A 12,439-nucleotide genomic window follows, 5' to 3' on the forward strand; every position below is an offset into this window, starting at 1 on the left:
CCATCTCCCTTCACCATGGCTTTGCCACGTGTTCTGCAAGAATTCCTGCATGCAAAGGGTGCTCAGTCCTTGGCAGGGGCTGCCCAGGGAGCTTTGCAGTGCCCAGCCCTGCAGGTGTCCCAGCAAGGGCTGGAGGTGGCACTCAGTGCTCTGGGCTGGGCACAAGGTGGGCACTGGGCACAGCTGGCACTCCATGGCCTTAGAGATCTTTTCCAACACAAATGTTTCTCTGATTTTTGTGTTTTCCCCTCTCATTAGCTGCCCAAAGCTTCTGCTGTTTGCTTCAGGTAATCAAGGAGCTGCTTAATCCTGCTCTGAGGGCTTGGTAGTGGTTTCTCAAAATGCAGCTCATGTGGGAGTTCCTCAGAGCTGTCAGGGAGTGCAGGAGGAGGCAAATTGTGCTGGCAAGAACCAACTTCTTCTCCTGCCTGAGCCTGCCAACATTTCTGGGATCTAAACCTGGGGCTTTGTAGGATGCAAAATAGGAGCCTAAAAAAGGGCGGTAAATTAAGATCTGTGGGGTGAGACATGTTAAAATGCAAGTTAACCAACTCTTGCCTACAGTATTTTTATACCAACAACAATTTTCAGCGTAGGTGAAAGGGGATTTGAATTTTTTTTTTTTTTGCTGAAATGATTTTTCTTTTTAAATGTCGAATGCCAAAATATGATATAATGAACAGCAGTGTACTGATATATTTAGAAATCCTAAATGGAGCTGTCTGAGCAACATTCTCTGCAGAGCAATTCGGTTCTGCGACTCTAAGTTGTATTGAAGTGCAAGAAAACCTGGAAATGTGGAAGCTATTTTCCTGGCTTACAGGTTTAGATCAGGGTAAAGTTGCTTAACCTCTTTTTAAATTGGCATTTTGGGTAAAAATTTGGCTGGACTCTTGTGAAGAACATTCTTCCATCCAGCTCTTCAGGAGTATTTTTAAATTGGCATTTTGGTTAAAAATTTGAGTGGACTCTTGTGATGAACATTCTTCCATCCAGCTCTTCAGGAGCAGCCACACTGAAGATCCTGCTCAGAAATTTCCCCTAAATCCAGAAGATGAGCTGTGGGTTGTGGGAATGGGAAGCCTTGTAAAGAAAATCCACAAGTGTATTTAAAGGCCTTCATGTTACTCGGTCCCAGACTTAAATCCTACTCTTATTCCCAGTTACTGAGACAAGAATAGCTCTCTGGAGTTATATTTAACATTCCCTTGAAGGAACATCCAGAGTGGGCTTTATCCAGAGCCAAAGCAAACAGCTAATGCAGGGTTATCAGCTATTAATGGAGCCCAAACAAGCCCCAGATCTTACCCAAAGGTTGGAGCTTTCCTCTCCTGCTCTGCTCCCTGGAGTGAGTTATGAAGAGATCCATTTGCTCCCTTGCAGGATTTAGGATTTGAAGGCATTATCCAGCATTTCACCTGTCAGGAAGTGCCCTGTGCCCGGGGTTTGTTCCTGCTCTGGGAGCTTTGGCACTCAGGGAGGATCCTCCACCTTGCCTTGGCACCAAGAATTTCACTTTGCCTCCAAAGGCAGCTTTGCTGAAGGCTTTGGGCTTCAGGCTGGTGGTTGAGGGATTAAATATTCATCCTGGAAGTTGTGCTTCCTACCTCTGGCTCTTTGATGGGAGCCTAGGAGCTGCCAACAATCCATAACCCTGGGAAGGGAGGAGTGCCAGGAGCAGGTTTGGACTGCTGCCTCTTGATGATGCTCATTTTGGTGTCACTGAAGGCTTTGTGGGTCTCAGCTGCCAGTTTGGAACCTCTGGATGCGTGGCCAGGCCACAGGAGATGAGTTCTGCAGATATTTCAATGTGAGGAGGGCATGGAACTGTTGGAGCAAGTCCTGAGATTGCTGAGGGGACAGGAGCAGCTTCCCTCTGGAGCCAGGCTGGGAGAGCTGGGGCTCTGAGAAGGGTGTGGGGAGAACTCACAGCTCCTTCCAGGGTCTGGGGGAGCTGGAGAAGGGACCCTGCAACAGGGACTGGAGTGCCAGGACACAGGGAATGGGGAAATTCAGGTTCCATAGACAGAATAAACTCTTCCCTGTGAGCGTGGGGAGGCCCCAGCACAGGGAAGCTGTGGCTGCCCCTGGATCCCTGGAAGTGTCCAAGGCCAGGCTGGATGGGCTTGGAGCAGCCTGGGACATGGGAGGTGTTTGGGACAGCACAAAGGGGGTGGAAGGAGGTGATTTTAAGGTCCTTTCCAACCCAAACCACTCTGGGGCTATATTCCAGAGCAGAGCTCAGTGTGTGTTTTAGTCTGGCCTACTCTTTAAACTGCACAAGGGCTTAAAACAGAGTTAGAAGCTCTACAAAGGTGAGCTTTGAGCAAAAAGCTTCCCCAGCCCTGCTGGGAACTTTGCTTTTTGTGCCACTTGGAATGGACACCCCCTTTGGAAAGGGAGATACATCTGGAGACAGCTTAAAAAACAAAATCTGTGTAACACTTCTTGCTGTGTGTTTGTATCCTGCTGGATGGTTTCTGGAAAGCTGGAGCAGGCACAATCCTTGGCTGTGTTATCCCTTTTTAAGGAAGGTTTTTTTGTTTTTTTTTTCCTTTTTCCATGGCCACATATTGTAGAAGTAAACACTTCTAAACATTTCACAGTGTGGATTTTAAACAGTTGTTGTAGGGATTGGCTGGGTTCTTGTATCCCTCCTCAGATTCAGGGGCAGAGACTGCATGCTTTTTTTCCATGCTTCTTATCTCTGAAATCAGCTTAATTCCTTGGGCAGGGATATGGAAGATCCCAAAAAAATAGTGCTTTTGGGCATGAGTTTCTACAAATAATTTGGATTTTTGCAGCAGTGATGACCCAGCCAAAAAAGGTGCCCCTTGTTGTAGTAGCTTTGAGTAGGGTTTATTGTATGAGTAAGTAAGAAGTTCTCCTCTCCCAGGACCCTGTGTTTTTACTTCTGTAAACTTGAACTCTCTCTGTCTGTTTGGTCGAGTTCCTGTGGGTGTTTCCCTCCTAAATATGGAGATTTAGGTTATTAGTAGTATTTGTTAATTCCTGATGGGGGAAACACCAGAAAAAAATACTCCTTCCTCCCTTTAGAACTGGCATGTTGAAAAGTTTTGCTCAAAGTTGAGATAGAAACAGCTGAAATGGTCTTGCTTCTTTTTGTCACTCCAAAGTGTGTTTTTTCTTTCCCTTTTTTGCAGGCATCTTTCTGCCTGTCCAACCAGTGCATTGCTTCTCATTTTCCTTACTGATAGTTTCAAATGGTTTTGCTTCAAAGCTGTGGTGTTAAACACCCTAAAATTTAGAACCATGCCACTAATCTTTAAATTGAACTCTCAATTTCTTCTGATTTTCCTGACCCACCTCTGTTTAACCAGCTCTTGCCAGCAGCAGATTCCCTGGGAGGTGGTTCCTGGGTAGCTCCCCTTGACCCTCAGGTTCCAAACTGGGGCTGCACCAGTACTGGGTGTGGTGGGAGGGCTTTGGTTTCTGGAAGCATCCTTGGAGGGGTCTGTCAGAGGCCTTTCCATCTGCTCCTAAATTTTTTCCCTTAAAAGCCAGCAAGTGGCTTTTCCACATTGAGATGAGCCCTTTTGGGGTGAAAAACCACTTTGTGTTCCAATATTTACTGTACATGCCAGAAGGTACAAACCCAGCGTGGGGAATGTGTTGCTCTGAGGGAAGAGCCTGGGATGAGCATTCCTTGTGTTCCTTGGAAAATGGGAATTCCTGTCAGGATAGCAACAGCCTGTGCTGCAGGGTTTGGCTGTTTCACTGCAGCCATTGCAAAGCATCCCAGAAAGGACTGGGCTGGAAGGGACATTAAATCCCACCCAGTGCCACCCCTGCCATGGCAGGGACACCTTCCACTGTCCCAGGCTGCTCCAGCCTGGCCTTGGGCACTGCCAGGGATGCAGGGGCAGCCCCAGATGCTCTGGGCACCCTGTGCCAGGGCCTGCCCACCCTGCCAGGGAACAATTCCTAATTCCCAATGTCCCATCCAGCCCTGCCCTCTGGCACTGGGAGCCATTCCCTGGGTCCTGTCCCTCCATGCCTTGTCCCCAGTCCCTCTCCAGCTCTCCTGGAGCCCCTTTAGGCCCTGCAAGGGGCTCTGAGCTCTCCCTGGAGCCTTCTCCTCCCCAGCTGTGCCAGCCTTTCCTCCCAGCAGAGCTGCTCCATCCCTCTGCCCATCCTGGTGCCTGCCCTGGGCTCTCTGCAGCAGCTCCAGGTCCCTCCTGTGCTGGCCCCAGGGCTGGGGCAGCTCTGCAGGTGGGGTCTCACCTGTGCCCAGGGGCAGAATCCCCCTCTCTTAAGCTCCTCACCCTGCTGGGGATGCATCTCAGAGGTTTTATCTCCCATCTGTTACAAACCAGTATTTTTATTTATCTCCTGCCTTTGTGCCACTGGATGTTCATAGCAGGATTTGAATTTCAGCATTTTATGGCCACTGCAAACCTTTAACACAGGGCTTTCCACAGCTCAGCATGGCTTCTATGCATAGCCCAGCCAGTTTTTGCTGGGACAAAAACCTAAATTTCTTTGGCTTGTTGGGGATGCTGGTGGCTGGCTCTGGTTGGGCTGGGGGAGCAGAGCACCCCAGTACAGCACTGGGAGGGGTGGATGGACACTGGGAGGGGTGGATGGACACCCCCCTGTGTGCTCTGCTCCTGAGAGACAGCACAAGCAGGTTTTTATGCATTAAGTGTATTTGTAGGCAACCTGTTAAGGTTCTTTTTGCATGACTTCTGCAAATTCGAATGCAATTAGCTTCTTCCTCCTGTTGCCTTATTAATTACTGTGATGGACCTAAAGTGATTTGGGACAGGATGTATCACAGAGGATTGTGCCCTCTTTTTAAACTCTTCATCAAGTCTCCAGCACATTTGGTCATTAATCTTGCAGGAAAACAGGGATGGCTTGGTGCCAGGCTTGCTCTGGAGAGGAAAGATGGCAATAACTGCTTTTTACTCTGAGTGACCCTCTGAAGGCAGGGACATCCACTCCAGTGCTAAGTAAATATTCATGGAAATTCTCCTCCTTCAGACAAACTCATTTAGAAACAGTCCTGCTGCCTTACAAATATTGTAGGTTATTTTGTTTGTGCCTTGTTCCTATTAGAAACCTGAACCAGAAAGCACAGAAGAAATGCTGTTGGAAAATAAGAGGTAATGGAACAGCTGTATCTTGTTTAAAGCACTTAGTTGCCGTAGCAGGAGTGTGATTTTTAACCATTTAAAATACTTTTTATTCTGTATTATACTGGGTAGATTCCTGTATTCACATGTGTGGGATAGCTGCTGTTTTGAAATAATGGTGATGATTAAGGAATGGCGTGGTTTGGAGAAGCATTTGTTATTTGAATAATTTATTAAAATTTTTATTTGAATAATTGGGAACTAGGAGTTGATTCATGTGTTTCTGGGCTGGTGACAAGGTGGGGATTGGGCACAGGCTGGACTTGATGGTCTGGCAGGGCTTTTCCCACCTGGGATTGGACATAAGAATAAACACAATTAAAAAAAAGCCTGTTTATTTGAAATAGGTCCTGTGAATTACAGGGAAAGAAAAGATAATAATAATAATAATAATAAAATAACGTGGAAGTTGCTGAAAGCCTGGCATGTGTGAGTGTGTGGGACTGGCAAGTCACAGTGCATGAATAATTTTTCTGAATTATTAGGAGTGATGAAGATTCTCTCACAGAGAACAATAGAGGAGCTCTGCTTGTAGCTCTGACATTGTATTTTTAGGACCAACTCATTTTCAAGTGTGTCAAACTCTGCTTTTTTTTTGTTACTCTGTTCTAAAAGATGGATGGAATATTTCCTGCTGGAAGGGTTTGGAGCTCCCAAACACTGCAGGGTGGTTTGGTCTGTGGTGGGAAGGGTGGAAGGAGATGATTTTTAAGGTTTTTTCCAACCCAAAGCATTCTGGGGTTTTATGGAATACTCTCATAAATAAGCAGCTGCCTTGCAAGGTGGTTTTGCTCCTCCAGCCAGCCCTGTTTAAGGGCAGCTGGAGCTGCTTTTCTCACAGGCTTTGTAGTCCAAGTCTCATCTTAACCAATTATCCCTACTAATAAAGCCCATTTTGCTCACATTCAAGCATGACTGAGTTATTATTCAGCCCTTTCCTTGTGGGTATTTAATTTTAGGATGCTCAGATGTGGCAGAGATGAAGCTGTGTTTCATTGATGGCCCAGCCAACGTGTTTTCCTTTATGATGATGTATTTTGTGGGGTGGTTAAAAGGGTTTGGATGACCTGGAGGGGCTCTGAGCTTGCTGTGATGTTCCTGTGTTGAGGACAGAGACTGAATCAGGTGGTTCAGGTGTTCTCTTACACATCTGAGGTAAATATTATGATTAATATAATATTGATAATATTATTAAGCTCTTGAATTTCCTAAATTTTGTCACATTGGGTCTGTTTTGCTGCTTCTCCCCCAGCTAGAATCATAAAGGTTGGAAAAAACCTTTAAGCTCATTGAGTCTAGCTGAGTTTTTCCTGTTCCTTTGCTGTTGTTTGGACCAAATTTCCCAAGTCCTCCTCAAATCCTTTCCCATGTTCAATTCCAACAAGGAGAGCTTTGTTTTGTGCTGAAGGTCTCTGTGTCCAGAGGGAAGCTTGACTTGGGCCAGGAATTCCCCACTGTCTTTTTAGGTCTTGTGACTTTTGCAGCAACTCCACTTAAAATCCTACCTCTATCAAGGAGAAATGAAATCAATTTGGAGCCTTGGAATGAAATAAAAGCCTGGGATGGGAATGCAGGCTGACATGATGAACACAAAAGCTTTCATTAGGCTTTCTCTGGTGGCCAGTTGGGCACCACCAATAAGGAGCTGGTGGTGAGGAGGATTTGGGGTGGCTGAGAGAAGAGCAGTCAGGAGCTGGATCAGGGCACAGCAGGGAGAGCATCCTCTGGCAAATGGAGGAAATGGGGCTGTGCAGTGCCTGCTGTGCCTTACAAATCATCCCCAGCTTTGCTGAAAGGAAGGCATGGCCCAGGTGCAGCTTTAAGGACCTGGGGCTCCTTATTTGCACACAGGGATGGCTGGGAGGGCAGATTCCAACTCTCAGGAGTGGTTTTGTGGTGCCCTGAGCCCACCTTGTCCTTGGCAGCCTGGTCCTGTGCCCTCCTGCCCTTCAGCAGGGTCACTTCTGGTGGCCTCTGGTGTCCAGTGTTGAAATGGCCTCCAAACTATCAAAGGAATAAAAAGAATCTTGAACACCACCGAGCTGGCAGCATGGTGGGTGGGACCCTGAGCAAGGCTGGGCTGGTTTGGTGTCAGAGTGAGCTCTTTTTGGATTTACAAGTGGGGTAACTGAGAGGTGTTTTAAAAAACTTTTATTCTGTTTTCAGTCTTAGGAGAAGGGTGAGACAATACAGATGTTATAATTCACGTCATTACAATCAAAGCCAACAATTTTTCAATTATAATACACTATAAGTGTGTATAATCATAATACACTATAATACATTTGTCACAGTTCTGTTTCTCCAAAGTATCCAGTCTTTTTTGCAAGGCCATCCTTTGGAACTTGTTCCTAGTTCCATTTCTCTCTCCACAATGTCTGTCCTGTTCCAGGGCATTTGTAAGTCAGCATTTCTTATCTCAAGGTTGACACACAGATGCACACACTGTGTGAGTCTTCAGTCAGGCTTTGAGAATTCTCTACAAATCCATTTCCCACAGTTTGGATCTCCCCAGGTCCCACTATGGCTCTTTTTTGAGAAGATAGGACCCATTAAAATGTTTTTCTTTGAAAACTTTGCTTCACATTCACCTTTCCAACAGTTAAATCCCTCCTGGCTGCTCGGGCTCTGCAGGGAACAGTTCAGCCCCCAGGGTGAGGAGTGAGGGGCTGAGGAGCTGCTGTCCAGCCTGGAGGTGTTTTAGGAGCTTCAGTTTTGGTCTAGGTCAGGATTTAACATTCTCAGTTATCCACCTGCACAAGTGGATTTAGGGATTTTGTGCCAAATGCCTCCTGTAGTGATTATAATATAAATACTCAAAGAATCGGAGCAGTGTCACCCTTTGGTGTGCTCCAGTTTGTATAATTAATAGAAAATATAATAAACCAAGTAATAAATCTGTTAGCTTCTTGTTTGTGCTTCCTTTCAGTTTTGTGTATGGAAGATATTCCAAGAGCTGTGTTACTGTAGCTGTGAAAATTGTAGCTAAAAGAGGATTTTGCAACTCCACAAAATCTATTTTTATTGCAATGCTGGACATGTCTAAAGCTTACTTACAACAAATAATTACAAGTTCACATCTCTGTAATTATTTTTCTTTGAGTTCTCTGCACATTTTTAGGGAAAACACTGATTTTTTAAAAATAAATTTATTTATTCTGCAGGTCCAAGGAGCTAATAAAGGAAGCAATCCTTGACAATGACTTCATGAAGAACCTGGAATTGTCCCAGATCCAGGAGATTGTGGATTGTATGTACCCTGTGGAGTATGGCAAGGACAGCTGCATCATCAAGGAGGGAGATGTGGGTTCCCTGGTCTACGTCATGGAAGGTAGGGTTGGGAAAAATCTTATTTATTGCCTTTTTTTTTTTTTTAACACTTGGACACAAAATCTTTCGTGGGAAAAATGGTTTCAGAGAAAGAGGTTGTCTAAATATGGTTGCTAAAAAATTGCGTGGACTGCTTTACTGCTTTTGGCTGGAAAATTCTGCCTGGATTTGTGTGCCTGCCTGGCTAAAGAAAGGAGGTGAAAGATGTTAACCCTGCACTGGAATAAACCTCCCCTAAGCAGAGCTGCTGTGCTTGGAGGTGACGGTTTGCATGGATAAATGAGGATTTTAACAGAAGGAATGGAGATGGGAAGGGGCTGTGGAGCAGGGAGAAGGTGCTCAAACCCTTCTCCCAGGAGGAAATTTGGGCATTCATTTTTTTAGCCATTTTTTGCATGGATAAATGAGGAATTCATTCTTTTAGCCATTTTTTTGGATGGATAAATGAAGATTTTAATAGAAGGAATGGAGATGGGAAGGGGCTGTGGAGTAGGCTCAAAGCCTCCTCCCAGGAGGACATTTGGGCATTCATTTTTTTTAGCCATTTTTTGCATGGATAAATGCATGGGCATTCATTTTTTGAATCCCTAAAATGAGGAATTCATTTTTTTAGCCATTTTTTGCATGGATAAATGAGGATTTTAACAGAAGGAATGGAGATGGGAAGTGGCTGTGGAGCAGGGAAAAGGTGCTCAAAGTCTCCTTCCAGGAGGAAATTTGGGCATTCATTTCTTTTAGCCATTTTTTTGCATGGATAAATGAGAAATTCATTCTTTTAGCCATTTTTTTGGATGGATAAATGAAGATTTTAACAGAAGGAATGGAGATGGGAAGTGGCTGCGGAGTAGGGAGAAGAGAAGGTGCTCAAAGCCTCCTCCCAGGAGGAAATTTGGGCATTCATTTTTTTTTAGCCATTTTTTGCATGGATAAATGAAGATTTTAATAGAAGGAATGGAGATGGGAAGGGGTTGTGGAGCAGGGAGAAGGTGCTCAAAGCCTCCTCCCAGGAGGAAATTTGGGCATTCATTTTTTTTAGCCATTTTTTTGGATGGATAAATGAGGAATTCATTTTTTAGCCATTTTTTGCATGGATAAATGAGGATTTTAACAGAAGGAATGGAGATGGGAAGTGGCTGTGGAACAGAGACAAGGTGCTCACAGCTTCCTCCCAGGTGGAAATTTGGGCATTCATTTTTTTTAGCCATTTTTTTTGCATGGATAAATGAGGAATTCATTTATTTAGCCATTTTTTGCATGGATAAATGAGGAATTCATTTATTTAGCCATTTTTTGCATGGATAAATGAGGAATTCATTTATTTAGCCATTTTTTTTGCATGGATAAATGAGGATTCTAACAGAAGGAATGGAGATGGGAAGTGGCTGTGGAGCAGGGAGAAGGTGCTCAAAGCCTCCTCCCAGGAGGAAATTTGGGCATTCATTTTTTTTAGCCATTTTTTGCATGGATAAATGCATGGGCATTCATTTTTTGAGTCCCTAAAATGAGGAATTCATTTTTTTAGCCATTTTTTTTTGGATGGATAAATGAGGAATTCATTTTTTAGCCATTTTTTGCATGGATAAATGAAGATTTTAATAGAAGGAATGGAGATGGGAAGGAGTTGTGGAGCAGGGAGAAGGTGCTCAAAGCCTCCTCCCAGGAGGAAATTTGGGCATTCATTTTTTTTTAGCCATTTTTTGGATGGATAAATGAGGAATTCATTTATTTAGCCATTTTTTTGCATGGATAAATGAGGATTTTAACAGAAGGAATGGAGATGGGAAGTGGCTGTGGAGCAGGGAGAAGGTGCTCAAAGCTTCCTCCCAGGAGGAAATTTGGGCATTCATTTTTTTAGCCATTTTTTGCATGGATAAATGAGGAATTCATTTTTTTAGCCATTTTTTTGGATGGATAAATGAGGAATTCATTTTTTTAGCCATTTTTTGGATGGATAAATGAAGATTTTAGTAGAAGGAATGGAGATGGGAAGGGGTTGTGGAGCAGGGAGAAGGTGCTCAAAGCCTCTTCCCAGGTGGAAATTTGGGCATTCATTTCTTTTAGCCATTTTTTGCATGGATAAATGAGGATTTTACCAGAAGGAATGGAGATGGGAAGTGGCTGTGGAAGAGAGACAAGGTGCTCACAGCTTCCTCCCAGGTGGAAATTTGGGCATTCATTTTTTTTAGCCATTTTTTGCATGGATAAATGAGGAATTCATTTTTTTAGCCATTTTTTTGGATGGATAAATGAAGATTTTAATAGAAGGAATGGAGATGGGAAGGGGCTGTGGAGTAGGCTCAAAGCCTCCTCCCAGGAGGAAATTTGGGCATTCATTTTTTTTAGCCATTTTTTGCATGGATAAATGCATGGGCATTCATTTTTTGAATCCCTAAAATGAGGAATTCATTTTTTTAGCCATTTTTTGCATGGATAAATGAGGATTTTAACAGAAAGAATGGAGATGGGAAGGGGTTGTGGAGCAGGGAGAAGGTGCTCAAAGCCTCCTCCCAGGAGGAAATTTGGGCATTCATTTCTTTTAGCCATTTTTTGCATGGATAAATGAGGATTTTACCAGAAGGAATGGAGATGGGAAGTGGCTGTGGAGCAGGCAGAAGGTGGAAATGCTGGTACAGCACACAGGGCTCTCCACAGTAGCTGTGCTTGGGAGGATGGAAAATGGTGTTGGTGCATCCTGGGCATCTGCTTGGTCCCAGGATGTGCTGGGGTTTCTCATTCAGCTTTGGAAAAATCTTCTAGCAGATGTTGCCATTGCTTTGCCTTTCCAAAATCCCAGCTCCTTGTGCTTGGTGTTGTCTGATTTCCAGGTTGGCTCGCTCTCCACGTGTCAAACTGAGCATATTTTGTGTATATTTGTGCTTTTTACTGTTGAGGAAGTGCATGTCAGAGCTGTCAGAGTTACTGAGCTGGATCAAACCTTGTGTGCATCCAGAGTGGCTGAATGCATTGAATTCTCAGGGAAATATCCCTGTTTTCCTTCCTGCTGTGATTTGCTACCACAATAGATAAAAGCTTATCAAATTCTTCTTGCTCCTCACCAGAACTATCTGGTGGACTCAAACATTTTGGCCAGATAACACCTTTTCACTTGCTCATCTATATTTTAATATCTTCAATTGTTCTTTTAAACAAAAATCTTTCCAAGGCAGTAAGCCATCCTTTAAACAAGATTTCCTGCCAAATTCCTCATGCTGTATAGTTGCAAATACTCCTCACTGCTTTCCCAAAACAACTTGAAACTTCTGTCCTTTTAAGGTTAAGTCCTTTCTCAAGGCACAGGTTTAATTCCTCTGCTTTTTCATAGTTTTGAGTTTTGCACATTGAAATGGTTTTTCTGTGAATTATGTGTTTCCAAACCCAGGTTTAAGGTTTGCATGGAAAGATTTAAGGTTTGCATGGAAAGATTTAAGGTTTTCAGTCCTCTGAATACAGAGACTACTTTGAGGTGCACAATCTGTTTTGTTGATGATAAAAAACTGCTTTAAAATCATCCTTGAATGGTATTTTCTTTCTAGTGGAAATGTGGAGGACTTGCCCTGTGCAGTTTTGTGCTCACTCCCCAAATTCCTCCCACACCAGAGGTTTGCTCATGGGATTTTTGCTGCCTGGCTGCTTTTGGGATGCTGTGTTCAATGCTGTCCCTTGAAAAAAAACAAATCTAAGAACAGGACATGTTGGAATCTGGGTGTATTTATCTCCTGCTCAGCCTCTTCCCACTCTCTGGAGAGGATTTTGGGGGGATTTGGGCAGAACTGTTTCCAGCATGGTTTGGGGTATTGAGCACTGCTTGGTACTCAGATCACCCTTTACTGCTGGTAGATTTTACCATATTTATGATTATTATTTAGCCTTGTGGTGATGAGTGTGCAACAGATGTGTGTCAAATCCAAATTTTGTATTTTTTGGCACTTGAGGTTTTCCATGTTCTCCTG

The 12,439-nt window shown here is 44.0% G+C and overlaps 1 protein-coding gene across 3 annotated transcripts in view; it reads left to right on the forward strand.

Moving 5' to 3' along the window:
• The window catches only part of PRKG1 (protein kinase cGMP-dependent 1), a 383,398-nt gene that overhangs the window by 53,191 nt on the left and 317,768 nt on the right, over window positions 1-12,439 (forward strand). For all 3 annotated transcript variants that reach the window (XM_071438575.1, XM_071438577.1, XM_071438574.1), the window contains exon 2: window positions 8,324-8,490. In XM_071438575.1, the coding sequence (XP_071294676.1) occupies window positions 8,324-8,490 (167 nt within the window). The remainder of the gene's footprint in view (window positions 1-8,323; window positions 8,491-12,439) is intronic.

This window comes from Agelaius tricolor, unplaced genomic scaffold (assembly GCF_023055355.1).
Source record: "Agelaius tricolor isolate 1412-34295 unplaced genomic scaffold, bAgeTri1.0.p SCAF_13, whole genome shotgun sequence".
Lineage (NCBI taxonomy): Eukaryota > Metazoa > Chordata > Aves > Passeriformes > Icteridae > Agelaius > Agelaius tricolor.